This window comes from Onychostoma macrolepis, chromosome 09, assembly GCF_012432095.1.
Source record: "Onychostoma macrolepis isolate SWU-2019 chromosome 09, ASM1243209v1, whole genome shotgun sequence".
NCBI classification, from domain to species: Eukaryota; Metazoa; Chordata; class Actinopteri; order Cypriniformes; family Cyprinidae; genus Onychostoma; species Onychostoma macrolepis.
In genome coordinates this window covers 13,762,896-13,784,026 of record NC_081163.1, presented here as the reverse complement: position 1 = coordinate 13,784,026, position 21,131 = coordinate 13,762,896, and the positions used below count along the sequence as shown (strand labels likewise).

Here is a 21,131-nt window from a genome sequence, read left to right as displayed (position 1 = left end):
TTTCAACATTAACATTTTAATATAACATTATAGTCATTATGGCCTTTAGAAAAATGTTTTTTTGAGGAGGTGGGGTAGTGCACAATAGGCCCCTGTGGCGCAGCCTTAGCTTTTGTCCTTAATGGCATTTTTTTTCCTTACATTACTTTTACTTTTATACTTTAAGTAGTTTTGAAACCAGTACTTTTACACTTTTACTTGAGTAAAAAGCTTGAGTTGATACTTCAACTTCTACAAAAGTCTTTTTAAACCCTAGTATCTATACTTCTACCTGAGTAATGAATGTGAATACTTTTGACACCAGTGTCTGCAGTTCAGAACAAAAGACGTCAAAGATATTTGCTTTGATCAAAGCAATAAATTGTATTTTGAAATAAATTAAAATAGAAAACCATTATTTTAAATTGTAATACTTTTTTCTGTATTTTTGATCAAATAAATGCTGGCTTGATTAGCATATCGCGGAAAGAGTAAAAAAGATGTGTTATATATACTGTTTCAATATCTTAGAGAAACCAATTTAAGTGGAAGGATATAGTTTTTTATATGCTTATACACAACATTCTGGTCCACACCTTTTTTTTTACAGTCTATGGTCCACACTCACACCAGATGGTGGCGGTAATGCACCAAAAAGTTGTTTGCCAACCGCCAATAAACCTTAATGGAGCTTGGCAACCGACTTCACTGCGCAGTGCATTCTGGGACGTACACAAGAGGGAGCCGCCATATTGTGAGGCCACATCGGGCGACACTTAAAACGAAAAACAATGTTGAAAATAGGGCTGCAACTAACGATTATTTTAATAATCGATTAATCTGTCGATTATTTTTCGATTAATCGATGAATCGGATTAAAAAAAAAAGCATTCATTTCCAACCCTTTATTCAAAAACAGAACTAAAATCTTTAGAAAGTGCACAAACATGTTGCTCCTTGAACATCCCTGAGCTGTTATAATAATAATAAAATAAAATAAAAATGGACTAATACAAAAAACATACACATGTATGCTTTACATCTGGGGTGCAAAAATTAAATAATTTAACAACACTGCGTCGTTAGCGTTGGTATTGTATCAGACACCTGCACTTAACATTATATGAAAATCAAGCTCAAATGGAGTTAACAATGTTTTTGACCAGAGAATGACGGAGATGGAGTGTTTTGTCTGTCATTAGAACGGCTGTAACTGTTATGCAGTGCATAAGTGCATTAAGTGCATTATGCTTTCATCAACTTTACAGGTTATATAACTTTGATTGTAGCTATATGGGCGCTTAGTTTTTCTTGTTGTTTAATACACTTGGCCAAAATCTCAAATTAAGCGCTTATGCACATAATGCACAGGATATTTAAAACGTATATAGACAGCAAATAACTAATTCTTCTCCACTCTTCAAACACACAAAAACATTATCCTTTACTGACATAGTGTTTGAGTAAAGAAAACGCTGTACTATTCAAACACCAATTATTTATTCACCCTTGCATTGCGAAAAAGCAGAGATCTCATCTTCTCCAGGCTGTGCGCGGCGTCAATCTGAACGGAGGCGGGTGAAGTTACGAGGTCTCGCTGAGAGCTTGATGATCCAATGGCGTTACAGTTTTACTGACAAGTTATTTTAATGCTTATAATTGGTTTACTATTTTAAAACTCTCTGATTTAAAATAATAAAACGAATTATAAGCGACTCAAGTTTGGATAATTTTTCACAGCACCTGACTGGGCTAGGGTATGGCAACTGCCATACTCTGCCATACGCAAACGCCGCCCCTGCTCCCACACCTCGGATGACTTGGGTCGCACGGATTTCTCTGCCTCCGCCATGTATCTTTCCTCTACCTCCGCTCGTTTTTTTTTTTTTTTACTTTTGTTTTTATTTATGAGGCGCCAAACTCTGCTAGCATCCGTGCGAGAGAGACCGAGTGTGTTCACTCCGCTCCGCGCTCAACTAAAGTTTTTTAATTTTTTTATTTTTAATAATCAAACGTCTCCGCGTCGCGCGACACAACGAATCGATTATGAAATTCGTTGCCAACGCTTTTAGTAATCGATTTTTATCGATTTAATCGATTCGTTGTTGCAGCCCTAGTTGAAAAGTCGATTAAAAGAACGAAATGTACTATACAGAGACAAACTTCTACCGGACGCAAGAAAACGGTACCTGGAAAAGATGGCCAAACACCCGCACCTATATTTTTGCCTGATTTTGATTTAGATAACCGCACCCGATCGTCACATTCAGGGTTCATATATGGTCATGAAAAACCTGGAAAAGTCATGGAATTTTAAAACAGCAATTTCCAGGCCTGGAAAGTTTTGGAAAAATAAATAAACCCAGAAAGTTTTGGAAAAGTCATGTTTCACAATTCTATGTACAGTAGAATTATGTTTAATCAGGTCCTGAATTTCGGTGTGGGATTGCGCATATTCCCGCAGCTTTCGACGTTAAAATGAGGGAAATTCCTGCAAAACATTTATTCAATATAGCGTGTAGGTTAGATGAGTAAATAAATTCACACAACCAGTCATTTGAACACAGCGTGAGTGATTCAGCTGCACCGCGTCTTCTCTCTTTGACCTTCTCTTCACATCAGCGCATCTAGTGCTGCTGCTGCTATACAAGACTTTAGCTCGCGTTTCGGTACAGTTGACAGAATTGTCAATTGCCTAATCAGTCATTTTTGTATTGTCACATAAATTTATTATTTGCACGTCTTTTTAAGTCTTTCGGTACTCGTGCGCTCCAGAAGCGCTTTTCTGTGCTCTGCAGTCACGTCCAAAGCGCGCGCTGCAAACAAAACAAACAAAGCTTGTTGCGCTTAAGTGGCCAAATACACACAAAATAACGTCAAAATGGTCGTCCTGGCAAGTATTCTCATAAACATTGTTGGTTTTGTCTTAAGTTGCGAACGCATAAGTATTGGATCCGTGAAACAGGTCTTGTGACAGCAGCCTAATAAAGCTGTGCCGTCTGCCATTAATGTTAATCAAACAACAAAAGACAGAAGAAATCCCTCACTGCTCTTGACTAAATAATGTTTTGTTGAATAACTTGAATATGTTGATTTACAGTTTATTCAATTTCTGTATCCTATTTAAAACATTCTAGAGCAGTGACGTCACGCCCCTATCCACCTTTTTCTTCAACGCGGAAGTAAGCCTATGGGTGAGACTTCCGGTTCATTAGCCGCTATAGGTAAATAACGAGGAGAATAACAACGTGCAGTAAATGGTAAAACTGTTTGCACTACAAACCAGCATGTTCATAATTAAGATAATACATTAAAATAATACGATAAGACACACCAATTTTCAATATCAAGCAGCAAAACGAACTGTTTTGTACAGCTAAAAATAGCTGGATGCGGATGAGACCGGAAGCTAGACCCATAGAATTTACAAATGGCCGCGCCCATTTTTATGTCAAGAAAAAGGTGGATAGAAGAAGAAGAAGAAGACGTCAAGACGATTGAGGCACGGACTGTACGCTGTTATCCTCAAAGACTTCACGAAGGTATGTCACACCGTGTGATCACACTGTTCTACTAACAAATTAATCTCTTATTATGTTGTGTACTCGATAACTTAAAGTTTTGGTGTTTTTATTGCTCCTTAGATCGGTGTTGGACCGGCGAACACTTTAGGCCTATTATCAGAGGACTTGCTAACATGAAGAAAACGGTCCAGAGGTATGCAATTATACGTAATTAATGAATTTGAACTTAATTACTTAATTTAAACTTTAGTAATTTTGACTGCTTCTATTAAAATGTAATGTTTAAGATTGCTGCCTGTCATGGTGGGCTAGCAGTGTTAAGTGCTAACCCTCAAGGCTGCATGCATTTATTTGATCAAAAATAAAATTAAAGTAATATTGTGAAATATCACTTGAATATATTTTTAAAATGTAATTTATTCCTGTGAATTTTCAGCATCATTACTGCAGTCTTCAGTGCACGATCGTTCAGAAATCATTCTAACATGCTGATTTAGTGCTGGATTTTTATTGGTGCTCAGTTATCAGTAATGGTTCTTATTATTATTATTATTATTATTATTATTATTATTAGATGTAAAAAAAAAAAAAATTTTTTTTAAGTTTTTGCTGCTTAACATTTTCTGGAAACATTTTTATGATTCTTTGATGAATAGACAGTTCAAAAGAACATAATTTATTTGAAATATATTTTTTGCTTCATTATAAATGTTTTTACTTTGATCAATTTAATGCCTATTTGCTAAATAAAAAGTCATTTCTATTAACACACACCAAACATTTGAATGGTTGTATATCATGGTTTCTGCATATATTAAGGAGCACAACTGTTTTTCAACTGATAATAATCAGAAATGTTTCTTGAACAGCAAATAATAATCATGTGACACTGAAGACTGGAGTAATGAGCATAAGAGACTTATTTCAAGAACATTAAAAACAGTAATGTGTCCAAACTTTTGTCGAGCCCAGTCCCCTTGAATAAGCAGGCAGAACGCTTTCAGGCACACTGAATGATAGAAACAGAGGGGCACTGAGGAGATATACATGTATTACATTATATTGTTTGGTTTGATTTTTATTTATAAAAGCTTGGCCAAAATATGCTTTTATTTCTGTTAACGGTATGCTCCATGTTAATTGGGTAAATTAACTGAGAAATTGTCCAGCAACACTATATAACGATCTGTTTCAATTTCAGGTTCCACCTGAGAGCCGGGACTGTCAAATAGTAAGGTGAGTCCCATTTTTTTTCTTTCTTTTTTTTTTTTAGTTTTCAGTGGAATTTGAGTTATTCAAGCTATTTGAATGCCACAATTTATAATTGAGTATTGATAATAATGAGTGCCTGATAATGTTACAACTTGTGCTGTTCAAAACATACTGTTTGTTAGGGCCGATTGAGGCTTGCAGCTTTCTGGAGAAATGCTCCTTCAAATAACTTCACACTCATCCTGAACAATATACCTGTTATAACAATCATAGTCCTCTAGCAATGCTATAGTCTGTGTCTCATTTGGGTACAAACCCTTTTTCATCTCAAGTCGGTGATTAAAGGAAGTGTATATGACACTGATGTCACATGCACTAATTTCCACAGTGGAGCATGTTAATAAACTGTGACTCTTATGTGTAAGGCTTAAACATTGCCTTCCTTGCTTTGTAATACTAAATGAAACAAATACATTCATAACTTTAACCGAGCAACGACTCCGAGCGACACACTTAAGTATCTTTTCTTTTTTCCCCCTTCCCTTACACACTCTCCGTTTCCATCCTCTTTCCTGCCACCTCTATCATGTGTTTCCAAACTATTCCGGTTCTCTCTCAACCACGCTCTAACGTCCCACGCAGACGGCAACGTAATCCTGCTAACCTGCGCCTTATCTCTACCTCCTTCACTACACCTCTTTCCTTCTCTGTGGGTCTCTGGAATTGTCAGTCAGCTGTCAACAAAGCTGACTTCATTTCTGCTTTTTCTTTAAAATCCACGCTCAGCATCTTGGGCTTGACTGAGACCTGGATTCGTCCAGAAGACTCAGCAACCCCAGCTGCTCTCTACTAATCTCTCTTTCTCTCACACCCCGGCAAGTTGGCGGGGTGGAGGCACTGGTCTGCTCATTTCTAACAATTGGAAATACTCAACCCGCTCTTCCCTATGCAATTACAACTCATTTGAATCTCATGCCATTACTGTATCAGCTCCGATAAAACTCCAGATCGTGGTCATTTACCGTCCCCCTAGCCAAATTCTAGCCACCTTCCTAGAGGAGCTGGACGGGCTGCTGTCCTCTTTCGTGGAGGATGGCACTCCACTCCTAGTCTTTGGTGATTTCAACATTCACCTAGACAAGCCTTATGCTACAGACTTCCATGCACTCCTAGCTTCGTTTGATCTCAAACGCCTTACCACTACTAGCACGCACAAATCAGGCAACCAACTTGACTTAATTTACACGCAATTGTACTGCAGATAACATTCTGGTACAACCGCTACATACCGGACCATTTCTTCATTACATTTACATTACACTTTGCTTCTCCTGTGCCACCAACCCCCCTACCAGTTACTTTTAGACGAAACCTGCGCTCCCTTTCTCCTTCCCATCTTTCCTCTGTGGTATCCTCCTCTCTTCCTTCACCCACCCATTTCTCATCTCTGGATGTAAACGCAGCTACTGAGACTTTATGCTCTACCTTAACCTCTTGTCTAGACGACATTTGTCCTCTCTCCTCTAGGCCCGCACGGGCTGCTCCTTCCAACCCCTGGTTATCCGAGGTTCTTCGTGAACATCGGACTACACTCAGAGCGGCAGAGAGAAAATGGCGCAAATCAAACGATCTGTCGGACCTCAGTAGGTACCAGTCTATGCTCACATCCTTCTCTGCTAAAGTCCACACTGCCAAATCCTCACATTTCCGCAACAAGATCGACAGCGCTCCAGACATGCGTAATCTCTTCAGAACATTTAATTCCCTCCTCTGTCCCCCTCCACCTCCTCCCTCCACCTCTATTACAGCTGATGACTTTGCCACTTTCTTTACAGACAAAACTAGATCAATCAGTGGTCAGTTTTCACCTCCACGCACACAGGACCCTCACCCTACCACATCCACTGCTAAAACTCCCATCTTTTCTTTCTGTCCACTCACTGAAGCTGAAGTATCCAAGCTTCTCCTCTCCAACCATCCTACAACATGTCCTCTTGACCCAATCCCTCACACCTTCTCCAAGCAATCTCACCCACACTCTTACCTGCACTCACACATCATCAACACATCCCTACTCACAGGTAACTTCCCCATTATGCTCAAGCAGGCTCGGTAACCCCACTGCTCAAAAACCTACATTAAACACTTCTCTTATAGAAAACTACAGACCTGTCTCTCTCCTTCCGTTCATAGCGAAAACACTTGAACGAGTTGTCTTCAACCAAGTCTCACTGTTTCTTTCACAGAACGACAAACTGGATGCTAAACAGTCAGGTTTCAGGAGGGGCCATTCAACTGAGACTGCGCTTCTCTCGGTCACTGAAGCCCTGCGAATTGCAAAAGCCCATTCCAAATCATCAGTCCTCATTCTGCTGGACCTATCTGCCGCTTTTGACACTGTCAATCATCAGATACTCCTGTCCACCCTCTCATCACTGGGCATCTCTGGCATTCCACTTCGCTGGTTTGAATCCTATCTCACTGGTAGGTCTTTCAGGGTGGCCTGGGAGGTGAGGTATCCAAAGCACATACACTGGTCACTGGGGTTCCTCAGGGATCAGTTCTTGGACCCTCCTCTTCTCCACATACACTACATCACTGGGTCCCATCATACAGGCACATGGATTCTCATACCATTGCTACGCTGATGACACACAGCTCTACCTCTCTTTTCAACCAGATGATCCAACGGTAACTGCAAGGATCTCAGGTTGCCTGGCGGACATCTCGGCATGGATGAAAGAACATCACCTGCAGCTCAACCTGGCAAAGACTGAGCTTCTTGTCCTCCCTGCCACTCCGACTCTACAGCATGACTTCACGATCCAGTTAGGTTCATCAACAATAACCCCATCAACTTCGGTCAGAAATCTTGGTGTAATCTTTGATGATCAGCTGACCTTCAAAGACCACATTACAAAACTGCTCGATCTTGCAGGTTTGCACTATATAACATCAGAAAGATCAGGCCCTTTCTGACAGAGCATGCTGCACAACTTCTTGTCCAGGCCCTTGTCATTTCTAGGCTGGACTATTGCAATGCTCTTCTGGCTGGACTTCCGTCTAATACAGTCAAACCTCTACAAATGATTCAGAATGCAGCGGCACGACTGGTCTTCAACGAGCCCAAAAGAGCCCATGTTACACCTCTCTTTATCTCCCTGCACTGGCTACCAATCACGGCTCGCATCAAGTTCAAGACACTGATGCTTGCATATAGAACAACCACTGGCTCAGCACCCGTTTACTTGCACTCTCTATTAACAAACTACATCCCCTCCAGAAATCTGAGATCTGCTAGTGAGCGACGCCTCGTGATACCATCACAGAGAGGCGCAAAATCACTCTCTAGATCATTCTCATTCACCATTCCTGGCTGGTGGAACGATCTTCCCACCTCTGTCCGAATGCTGGATCCCTGTCAATCTTCAAGCAACAACTGAAAACTCATCTCTTTCGACAGCACTTGACTTCATCCTAAACTTAAAAAAAAAAAAAAAATTATCTTTACTTATTCCTTCCTTTGGTAGTTTGTATTTATTTGAACAATGTCTGAGACTTGGTGTTGCAAGCACTTCGTATGTCTGATTGCCTCTTCAAGATTAATTGCTCGATGTATTCCCCAATTGTAAGTCGCTTTGGATAAAAGCGTCTGCTAAATGACTAAATGTAAATGTAAATGTAAATGTCATAACATATCTGTGTAAAATGCAATTAGTTGTGTATTTTTTAATATATAAAACAGGTGGCACAGTTTCCCCTTGCTTTTCTTCTCTGTTATATCAGTTATTATACTTTACACCTATGGGCAGTAAGTAGAATGAACATTATCTTTGTCACACACAAAGCAGGACAAAATTACTCGATTACAGGAAAATTAAAAAATGCTAACCATGGATAACATTTATGATGTGGAAAAGCATATTCAGTGCGTGCATAATTATTAGGCGATTCAATATTCTGATCATTTTTTTAAGCACTTTTACCAATTCCAAACCACATCAATCATAATAACTACTATTAATTTTGTGTACGATCATTTTATAATTACATAATCAACAAGAACTGGAAGTGAAAAACGCTTACTGATGCTCCAGAAGGAAACACGATACATTAAGGGGGTGAAAACTTTTAAACAGAATGAAGGTGTACATTTTTCTTATTTTGCCTAAATATTTTTTTCATTTAGTACTGCCCTTCAGAAGCTACAGAAGATACTTCCCAGACAACAAGCAGTGTCGGCTCAGATCCGGCCCACATCTGGCCTGCATGGATTTCACGCGGGCCAGATGTGGGCCGGATCTGGGCCAACACTATGTTGCTGTCTGGGTTACATGTTTCCCACAAGACAAAATAAGCTCAATTTACCCTGATGTTCAAATTCAAAAAGTTTTCACCCCTTAATGCATTATTTTTTCTTCTGGAGCATCAGTGAGCGTTTAAACCTTCTGTAATAGTTGCATATGAGTCCCTCAGTTGTCCTCAGTGTGAAAAGATGGATCTCAAAATCATACAGTCACTTCTGGAAAGTGTTAAAATACACAAAAATGCTGGAAAAGCACAGCATTTGTGGGAGCTGAAGGATTTTTCTGAAGAACAGCAGACAGTTTAACTGTTCAGAACAAACAAGGGACTCATGAGCAACTATCACTAAACAAAAACACACAGCTGTGGATCATTCAGGGAACAACACAGTATTAAGAATCAAGTGGATGTAAACAACGGGGTCTTTTTTATAAATTCAACAATTTTTTTCTCTTGTGGACAATATGTAAATGTCTTATCCCTCTTATTTTGGTAAAATTATTAAAATTTTGCAGATTCTGCAAGGTGTATGTAAACTTTTGACCTTATGTGTGTGTTTGTATATATATGTACTGTATGTATGTGTGTGTGTATAATATATTTAATTATTATTATTATTATTATTAGTTATCAGGGACAATGTACAAAAAACATTATATATTAATATGTTAATATTAAAAAGATATTTAATCTTTTTTTTTTTTTTAGAGACAACGAAAAGGGGGGAACTGTCTAAGCTGTGGAGTCAGATGGAGGGCTCGCATTTACCTCAAAAACAGCATTGCAGAAGACTCGAACAACTAGAACCACAATGGTGACACACATTTGTAAGACCTTTCCCTGTGATATAAAATTTCCCTGTGGTAATTATTCAGATTCTTCTCATTCTCATTGTGTAGCACTGTTTTAAGCTCGTTGAATATTATGTACAGTAAGCACTAGAAGTAGAGACTTGTACTACTTGGGGTAGTGTTTTAAATTAACTTTAATTTTGTTTTTGATGCAAAAATTATCAAAAGAAAAGATGTAGTGTAGTAAAACATGTTTTGTGTAGTAATTCAATTGTTTTAATATGAATATTGTTTTAATAGTGTTCAGGACAGTAATTGTCTGTACATCTAAATCATTTCTTTTAACTTTTTTTTGTCTAAGACCTTCGTATTATACCTTAAGAAAAAAAAAAGGTATTTAATTATGTATTATGTACCCAGACAGCAACATAGTTCTGGCCCAGATCCAGCCCACATCTGGCCCGTATGAAATCCATGCGGGCCAGTTGTGGGCCGGATCTGGGCCGACACTCCTTGCTGTCTGGGTAAGATGCTTGTAATCATTGCTTTAAAGGTATTTATCACTTCTACTTAAATGGTCATTATCTACTTGTATGATTTGTATTATCCGGGAACTGTACAAATACTGTGGCATATGGACATTACTCTTTTTATTTGTAACTTTTAAATGCAATACTCTTTTTAAATGCATTTTCTGTAAAGCTGCATTGGAATATGTATTGTGAAAAGCACTGTACAAATAAACAAATTGTGTTTGAATTTTAGATATGTATACAACTTATTTATACAACTTATCTTAAACCGGATCCATGCCGGTATTGGCCCGTTGTGCCAAAAGACACCGGCCCGAGTCCGTTACACGGATCTGGTCCGACCGTCCGATGGGTCTGGACCAGATCTGGCCCAAATGATTTTTGCTATCTGGGAAGTTACGTGTACAAGTTACATTCCTAAGGATATGAGACATAATCACGAAAAACTAGACCTATCAAATATTCTCTACTGTTTATTGCTTTGTATCGCTTTGTGACTAATTGAATGATTGCATTGCTTGCTTCTTTCTAATGTTGTATTCGTACAAAATTAAAGTATTCCATTTATTTTAAGTTTACTGTGCAGTCGACATAAGAGACGGACTCTAATCAAGACACGTGAATGTGAGGGGCAACGACTAATCATAAAAAAGTCATTTAGATATTTAATAACTTTCAATTACATCCCATTGCTATAAGTAGGCTATATCATATAGGTTATTTTATAGGTTAAGGAATTAAGATAGTATATGAACAAAGAACTAGTTTTGACTAGTTTAACCATACTTGACATTAAAGGCGTGTAATAAACCAGAACAAGTGCATTCTTAAATATATCTCAAATGTAAATATATTCATGGTTTAGGTTTCTACCCCTACATTATGAGACCATCCAGTTGTCTCCATGCAGAAGGTGTTCTGTGAGAATGTTGACGGGCGTGGTTAAATATTACGCCATTACGCCTATGGAAAGTCCTCATAATGAAAGGCGTACCAGGCAATACCTGTGTGTTTGAGAGAGTTTTGCCTGTCTTAAACACTAAAACTGTCATTGTTGTGTCTGACAGGGATACAATATCATAAAACAAGGGAGAGCGGAGGATGAATCATAAGCCAAACAGACCACAACTTGGCTTTGTTTGCACTAATTTGGTGTATGTTTACATCCCTCATATGTGCACACTTTAGGACCACAACAAACAGACAAATGAAAATGATATAAGATTATTTATTAACCACAGAGTATATAGACCAAGGTGAAATATTTAAGTCTTTCATATTGATGGAGCTTAAAAAAAACGTTTGGTGGTAATAGACGCAAATATGAGTCAGCAGACGGTGTAATGGCAGCAAAAGCCAGGATTGCTTTTATATGTTGACATGTTTATGGTGGGATAAAATATTCAAGCAGAACTTCAGAGGTAGGAATTTGAGATCAGGTTTGACAAAAGTTAAAGAAAAGTGGATATGTTACGGCTTGAAAATCCTAGTCAGTGCAGTTACTGTGGCTATTTTAAGAGACACAGTCTGTACAGACTAGATCACTTGCACAGCAGTTCCTCCTCTCCTTTTCTGTACGCCTCCCTCTAGTGGTCACAGCCAAACAGCTCCTGAGATACCTTGCGCTGTTCAGGCATGATTCTGCCCATCATCATAATCATGGGAGTTGCATATTGGTAGTAATGGTTATCGATCACAACCGTCACACCCTTGGGTCCACACATTGCAGCATCAATCTTTTTAAAGTGTGATATAGTTCCTTCCTTCACAGGTGCACGTGGGGTGGCTTTCAAGTCAACATCATAAACTGTTTGACCTATAGTAGAAAAGACAGTAAGCTTTCTGTCACTAGATGACAAACGCTTGTAATGAGAATAGATAATCTACAGTATTTTACAGAACAAGCATGCCAATGCTTATACCTTTGATGACATGAGCAATGTGATTGTCTGCGCACACAAAGGCAGCATCTACGGGACCCTCAATTCCCAGGACCTCCTTCAGGGGTTTGGGGTAACCTTCCAGGTGTGTGTGTGGCTCTCCAACTTTGTACACAAACACCTCATTGTCCTGCACATGGAACAGAACATATGAGAAGATGAATGCAGACATTTTCACTTCATTGAGTACAGTACAATAGTTTAAGAGACACTTAATATTATAAAGCCTTGTGAAAGTCATTTGCTGCACAAATGAACCTTGATCATGTAGAGATGGCCTTCATAAGAGAAGACTGCATCCACTTCACTGTGCAACTCTTTGAAAGCACTCTCAATTGTGTCTGAATGAAACTTATCACCAGTTATACTGAGGAAGTGGTGCCCTGGGGAAGAGAAAAAGGGATTTGTTTTACAGATGATTGTATCAGTGAACCTTCTGAAATTGCATTTGTTAAATTAGTGACTTGCTATTGTATATTAGTTTACATATTTAAGAAATAGCACACAGGCAAGAGAGCTTTTGTCCTTGAATATAAGGTTGTGATTCTGCCGTAGGCTGCATGTCATCACAGACATTGTAAAGGCAGTGCGATTGTGTACCACTTTAGCAAGTGGTTTTGCTTTTATACAACAGTTTAATAAACAAGAAGTTAATATTGAGTATATTACATTTTAGACACAACATTGCCAGCTTCATTGTCTGTTTGTGTTCTGACCATGAAAACAGTTCATAACAAACATTACAGCCACATGGTGCAAAAATTGCATCTGTGTATGAATCTGTGTTTTCAACAAATCAGTTAAATGAATGATTCAATGACTCATGAATGGTTCAGTGACTCACATTCAATGACGCCACCCTTAGTAGTAGCCTATTTAAGAGTACTGATCTTGAATACTATTTAAGGCAGTTAGAATGTGAATTGAAATGCAGGGTCTGCATTTTTGAAGGAATCGTTTGAATAAATGATGCATTGACTCCCTTATAAATGCCACCTGTGTAATGATATAACCTGAAAGAGTCACTGAAAAAGAATCAGTGACTCACAAATGGTTCAGTGAATGATTCAATGACTCGCATTCAATGACGCCACCCTAAATAGTAGCCTTGAATACTAATTAAGGCAGTTAGCATGCGAAGTGGGATGCAGGGTCTGCATTTTTGAAGGAATCGTTTGAATAAATGATGCATTGACTCCCTTATAAATGCCACCTGTGTAATGATATAACCTGAAAGAGTCACTGAAAAAAAATTCATATCACTATAATGCTGTCTGGATGAAATAACAATAGAAACTCACCTCTGAAAGCATATATGCTGCCATCGTCATCAGATGTAATAGCATCCAAGTGCACACGGCTGCACTGTTCTCTCTCAATGTGGTCATCAGTGCTCTTTTTTCCTAGAGAGATACCAGACTCCAAGTTCTTGTTTTTATCTAATGCTAAATTGCTTTCTCCAGCCGTATAACTTTTCCACACTTGCATGTTCATTATTACACTTACCAAAATGTGGGCATCTCATGAAGTAATCACGGGTCTCCTTTGGATATTTGCCATGGACTTCTCCTGTAACTGGGTCAAACTTGGAGAACTGATGACCATGAAAGCAGTAATAATGATTCATGTAACGGAAGGCTCCGGTGCAGCTGGGCATGCTCTTGAATTCTTTCTCATCAACCTTCTTGGTCTTCATATTGAAGTGATAGATCTCATCACCTTTGGTGGATTGTGAAGATATTTAGACACAACAAAACCTCTCAACACTCTTATTACATTTCCATCATGTTTTAACCTCTGCAGATAGAAAAAGACCACAATATCCTATAATACCTTTGAAAAAGATTACGGTGTCATCAGTGCAGTCTGGCTTGGGACACTCCACTGCAGCATCCAAATGGTCAGGAATTCCAGGGAAAATTTCAGAGATATCCTTGGGATAGTCCTTCTCCAGCTTGTGCTTGTAGTAGCTGAAGACCTTGGTGTCCTTTAATGGTGTTAAAGAAGAAGCCTGTCTGATACATGTCTGATACATAAAGCAAGCATCACAATGGATTAGAAACTGCATTTAAGAGAATGTTAAACTTACCAGGAAGAAGAACTGGTGGTCATGGTGGTCTGGGCTGTCTTCAGAGTGCATGCGGAATGCAGCGTCCACATGTCCCAGGTGATGATGGTCGTCCAGCTCAGGGAAAGTTTCATTAGACAGCTCAGCCTTGCCATGGAAACCCTTGAACAGGTGGTCACCTTCAGTCAAAAATCAAAGAGAAAGGTCAGATAAAAGACCTATAAGGTCATGAGGTAATCACAAATTCACTATAAAAATGTTTATATTTTTATATTATATATATTTAGATTATTTAGCCTACTTATTTATTTCTCACTGATAAAAGTCTGACTTCTCTGATCAACCATCTCTCACCCTTGAAGAAATAAGGAAACCCTTCCTCGTTCACAGCAACTGCGTCAAACTCCATTCCTTCACAGCGGTCAAGCTTAGCACCATGGTGCAATTCATGCTTATGTCCTTCAGGTTCAGGTTCATCTGAAGAAGAAAAAAACGTTATATCATGAAATATGTGTCTTAATGGAATCAGAATATACTAATACATCGCTTTCATTTACTGCCCACTTAGAGAAATTGTTTTGATTTAGCCATTTACAAGACCCACCTTTTTGAGCATGACCCTCCATATGATGGCTGAACACACAAAAAAGATGAAGTGGATGTTAAAATTACAGATTACAACACACTGCAATATCCCTAATTATAACAAAATAGTAGTATGTCTGTAATGTTACATTTTCAGCTATTAGACCATTGCTGCGTCCCAATTCGCAAACTATCCATCCTAAATAGTATTCGAAAATAGAATTAGTATGTCCCAAATTATAGTATGTTTAAAAAAGTATGCCAAAGATTCCCGGATGGTTTACTACTTCCGGTTAGAATTCGAAGTGCAGATCGATGCACACTCTGCCCACGGGGGATTCGATTAGAACTACAAACACGCACAAAACGTGTTAAAAAAAAAAAAAAACTACAAACATGGCGGATATGCACGACCAACGGACAGGTAGAGAAAGGGATTATTTTCTAACCTGTCTAACCTGATTAAAAAATATTAATTCAATGTTATCCACGTTATATTTCATCTGCAGCAACACTGTGAACTTTTATAATGATTATAATGATAAACGTTTGGTCATTAACGTTTAAATGCATCATTATGCAAACAGAGTTGAGCAGAGTTCTCGGCATGAAAGACCCGCGATGTGTTTCTGTAGGAAATCAAATTAAACGAAATGTGGATGATGTTAACTGTGACAAGATGATTGACAGGGCAGATTAAACAGTTACATCAGTGGTTCCCAAACTTTTTCTGCCGGGCCCCCCTTTTGCAGAATAAAAAAACACACACACACATACACATAAACACACCTCCAGGAGGATTTGTTTGAAAGATTGTAATTCATTAACACAAATTCAGTGTGACAACTTACTGAAAAAATAAATAAATAAAAAAACTAAATAAGAAACTAGTCCATTTTAGAGTAGAAGCATTAAAAGTAAAGCATGCAGCTTCAACATTTATTTATTATTATTATTATTATTATTATTAACTATGTAACAGTATTCATTGTTTTCAACAGATTTTCTCAAACTCGCCTCTGCACAAAAATCGAATTATACAGATATGCCTCATCATATTTTCTTCTCTTTGTTGTAGTTGTGGGGCCTCATTTATAAAATGTTGCACAGAAACCATCCTAAATTTGATCTTACGATCATTTCTCAAATATGTGTACGTTTGATTCATAAAATGAACATACGAACAGAAAACGCGCATACGCGTCTCTTTCAGATGTGAAATCTATGTATGGCAAATGATCTTCAACTTGCACGCAATTGAATGGTTTCAGCTCTCTGCCTTGTAAACCACTCCTAATTAATGTCATTAACATATAAAATATTACCAATCATCATAATTTACTCCGACAATAAAAAGTGCGTACGTCTGCTCAGACCCTGACGTGACGCTAAGCACTTTTCCACGTCAAAGACCGTCTTTATAAATATGAGCGCTGGCGTGGATTTAAACGCACACACACTCTACGATCAAATCTGAGCGTACGCGCGCTATATAAATGAGGCCCGTGATGTTTGAAGTAGATTCATCATCTACTTTATGTTTACCTGGCACTTGTTGTCTTTTCAAAAACTTGTCCATGGTTACAGCAGAATGCGTCATTCATTCATAATTTTATTCGGCTAACGGCAATTCTCATTTATGATTAATCAATTGCACCATCTAGTGGTCTGTTATTTAACGACAACAACCGCTAGAACTGATAACAGACCGCTGCAGCGGGGACTGCGAGTCGTCTTGAGGTAATAAAATATGATGAAATTCATATTTTCTGCTCATTTATTTACATATGTGGCAAGAAGCCATAATTACCAAGATAATTTCACCCTGGGGTCTTGTATCACCCTGAAAACATTTATTTTTACATACAAATCTAGGGATGCACCGAAAAGAAAATTACTGGCCGAAACCGAAACTGCTTTGTAATAATTATTTATTATTTTATTAAATAATATTAAGTCATTTTTGTAAGACTTTTTAAATTTAACTCAATTTTAATGATACTGAATTTAAAAATCACAAGCCAATAAAATAACCACGTTTATTGAAAGTAACACAATCAAATTGGACAGAAAATATAGCCAATCAATATATTACTTTTATTCAGTTTTATTAAACAGAATCGGATATAACTTTTTTTTATAGTCCTACAAAGCTATTATTATCAGAGCATAGCGTCACGAGAGGGCGTCATTTTACCACCGTTGTGCAGTACAGCTGTACTACAGCATGTTACATAGAAAGTATACAAGAAAGTATACATAGAAATTTTCTGTTGGCGCGTTATTTGAGCGGACTTTGCTTTGCGCACATTCATAGAGTGTCACGACGGCAGTGATTAGAGAGAGAGTGAGAGAGAGAGTGCGCGCTGAATACTGCCGGGCGGCGCGGCGGCAGATATTTTCGGCTCATTGGACCGTTTTTCTCTTTTGAAATTTCGGTGCATCCCTATAAATATCGGCTGACTGTATGTACACTAGCCTTGCCGCGCCCCCCTTATCATAACTCCGCGCCCCCCAGTTTGGCAACCACTGAGTTACATGATGCACGTAACTAAGCAACAGAGCGTCCGTTAAAGAAGCAGCTATGATGAAGTAGTATCATAGACATAATAAATACCTAGACGCCTCATTGGCCGCTCGACCGCACGTCAACGGCGCCGCCATATTGGTGCGGGCAACTCTCCAGAACTCTCATACCGGGACAGAAGAAAACATACCTGACTCAGCGGCAGCTTGGGCATCTACAGACCGTCGCACATTAATAACAACAGATCTCGGGGTATTATCTTTCACAGGTAAGACTGAACACTTGTTTCTGGATGTTTTTTTGGTCATTTTTAGCATTATGTCGACAACTTAATTAGCCAGTGTCAGACTATTAATAGCTAGGGATATGGCAAGTAAGCAGTGAAAGCTGAGACTTTATAAGAAATCAAAGTTTAAATTAATTCTTATTAAGTTTTAACTTATATTGTAGTTCATATCATAAACTAAATTGTGTTATGAGCACAATATATACAGTGAGCACTTTGACAAGACCGTGTCAGACTGTCAGGATAGGGATGGAGCTAAAGCATCTCTCTTTAATTTCACTTCTCATTTACAAAGAGCAAGTTTATCATCACTAGATTATAAGGATTTCATAGCTTATCATAAAACTGTGGACTGATTATATAAATTATTTGTTTTTTTCTTTTTTAGCCAACTGCAAACAGGACAAAGCAAGCCTTAAGGAAAGCTGAAGAAAGCATGTTTCCTGCATTTCCTAGAGACTATGCTACACCTCCACAGCCTAATGTTGTATTTGTACTCGTTAAAACCCAGAATAGCCCTGAATGAATGGCCAGAATGACCCTGATCATATTCAAACCACTCTCTCTCCCCGGAACAGACTTCCAGGAGCATTTTTTAACCTTTGTAAGGGTAACTTTTATAACAATATAATTACCTTATTAAATGTTTCTGTTATTTTTGTCAAATATTTAAAAATAACCAGTTTTTTCAGTCAATCACAATACTATAGACTGCATTTTAAATTATTTACACAGGCTGTTTAATGCTGATCATGTACTACTGTATATGCATTTACACAAAAACTGCATAATGTAAATAGCCTAGAAATGAGAAACACAGGAACTCCTTAGTGAGTGAAGCTGCAATATCATAACAAAATCATTGTTTATTATTGCAATAATGATTATTAATTTTGATTTATAGAAAGTTTTTTTTGGGGGGGGGGGGCATGTCATAATCTGGTCTGTGTTAAACATAACTATACTTTGACATTTTGTTGTACAACGTAAACTGCACACACTCACACCCCAAACATTCCTATGTAGTAACATATATTGAAAAATAAACGACTGCTTCAAAATGTGTTTTCTGCATGGATGTGTGTAATTTGCATTGTAGAGCAAAATGTCAAGCTTTGTCAAGTTGTTTACATTATTTTACTCATTCATTGAAAAACCTCATTAGAAAATATAGGAAAATCTTGAGGGAAGCAGTGGAGAATTAGTCTTTATTAGTCAGGTTTTGTTGTCACAATTAATATATATATATATATATATATATATATATATATATATATAAAATACTCAAGGAGCTCATTAATTAAACAATTTGGAATTCATGACCACAATTTTTTGCTTGTCATTAGTTGTCTTTGTTTAATAATTATTATACAAATACCATTATAAAACTGTACTTTTCACGATTATTTATAATTTACTATTAATTTATTCTTCATTATTGACTATTCTGCATTATTCCACCCTTGATATTACATATTCTACTTGCTATCTATTGTTATTCATTTATTTATTATTGTATTACACATATAATTTGTGCTATTATAAATCTATTATATCAGTTATGTTATTGTGCTGTTGTACTTGCTTTTAATATTATTCACTTTACTACAACTTGTACTACATATACATTTTAATGTTACATATCACTTTTACTATATTTTTACTGTGCATCAGTGCATATTAGTAACTGTAAGTTTTACTGGATCAATAAAGAATTATCAGTTATATTTGTTATTGCTTGTAGAGTTTTTATCTGTAGCCTATAGAGTGCTATGAAAATAGAAAGCAGACTACCAGTGTGTCCCTTTTTGATTTGTATTCGCTGGTTTTATTAAATTTTCTCAATGATGGTAAATTATTAGTACTTAAAGATGTATTATTTCGATTTTTTCCCCCCTCAGTATTTCAAAGGGAACGAGCTGTGTTCTGACCTAGCACGAGAAAAGCTCAAATGTTGGGGTTGAAGACAGAGAAACTTAATTTCATTTAGTACATTAAAATTACATTACAAGTATATGTCACAGTTATACTACATCAATATTAGAATTGTTAACCGAAAAAAATCAACCAAATCAACAAGAGTGTGAGTGTGAGCTTTTACAATTTCTTAAGAAAATTATTAATTTTCCAAGCCTAACTGAATAACTAGAGGCAGAGTTATTTTTAACTCCATGTAGATCACAAACCACTGAAATTGGTTGATAAATGTAAACGTTATCGTGTTTTTATCCCGAAAAAACCGCAGCTCCCCCGTTTACCTCCATTTGTTTTTAAGGCAGTCTTGCCCTCACAAACATGGCGGACGTGTTGACGTATCGCAGCAACGGACCGAAGCGGCCAATGAGGCGTCTAGGTATTTATATGTCTATGAGTAGTATGTCCCAAAGCTTGCATACTATTCTGCTACATACTCACAAGTATGTACTTTCTCTTCACAAAAAGAGTACATACTTTTAGGGCATAGTATAAGTAGGCGAATTGGGATGCAGTACATTACATTTAACGATTTGTTTATAGAAATATGTATTTTGTCATTTGTTTGAAAAAAAAAAAAAGACATTTTCCAATTCTGGAAATTTGTAACAAAAGCGAATCTCTGTATGTAATATCTGTGTCTGAGATAATTGTTTTTTTTGTTTTTTTTTAAATTGTAATACTACTGTATTAATCAAACTTATTATTGAATCGTGCCCTTGTGGCATAGGCCACTGAAAAAAAAAATGGTTGGCTCTTATGAAAAATTGCTTGATACAGTATGTTTCTCATTTGTAAGTAACTATGGATAAAAGCATATTATAACTGAGTAAATGTAAGTGTAAAACTGTTTAAAGTAAATGCAAGAATTTAATAAGTTAAAGAGCAAGCATTCAAAGGTGAAGAAATCAAAATGTTGGTGCAAAAAACCCACTTCAAATAGGCAAAAATGTTAGCAAAAAAATAAATAATAATCATTGTTACTGATATGTTAAAGTAATACACTTATAACACTGGGGAAAAGATTCATTGAATTTACAAACATTTTTAAGGTAAGTGGTTGCAATCAATTTATTTTAGCTACATTTAAATAAATTTAGTTGACTAACTTTCAACATTTTTTATGTAAATGTAGCTAAAATAAATTGTTTGCAACCACTTACCTTCAAAAATTTAGTATCATATTTTTTCAGTGCGATAGCTATTTTATACACATTATGATTAATTTTAAGCCTGTACAAACTATGTGTTGACAGGTGTGTCTGTGTGTGTACTCACGAAGCAGCAACGAGGCTCAAAGAGAGAGCCAGGCACAGAGCGAGTGTTTGAACGAGCCTCATGGTCAGGGTCCTCTGGTGAGACAGAGCTCAGCTGGAGAAGGTACAGCACAACCTGATGTCCCCAATT

At 37.3% G+C, this 21,131-nt stretch overlaps 1 protein-coding gene across 1 annotated transcript; it reads right to left on the bottom strand.

The window, feature by feature from the left end:
- Positions 1-11,554: 11,554 nt before the first annotated feature.
- Positions 11,555-21,131, bottom strand: hpxa (hemopexin a). Its single transcript, XM_058787913.1, has 10 exons — positions 21,003-21,131; positions 14,957-14,985; positions 14,707-14,829; positions 14,374-14,531; positions 14,118-14,271; positions 13,791-14,003; positions 13,586-13,687; positions 12,543-12,667; positions 12,267-12,414; positions 11,555-12,160 (listed from the first exon to the last, which is right to left on the bottom strand). The coding sequence occupies exons 1-10, from the start codon at positions 21,062-21,064 to the stop codon at positions 11,931-11,933; spliced, it is 1,344 nt and encodes a 447-aa protein (XP_058643896.1). The 5' UTR covers positions 21,065-21,131; the 3' UTR covers positions 11,555-11,930.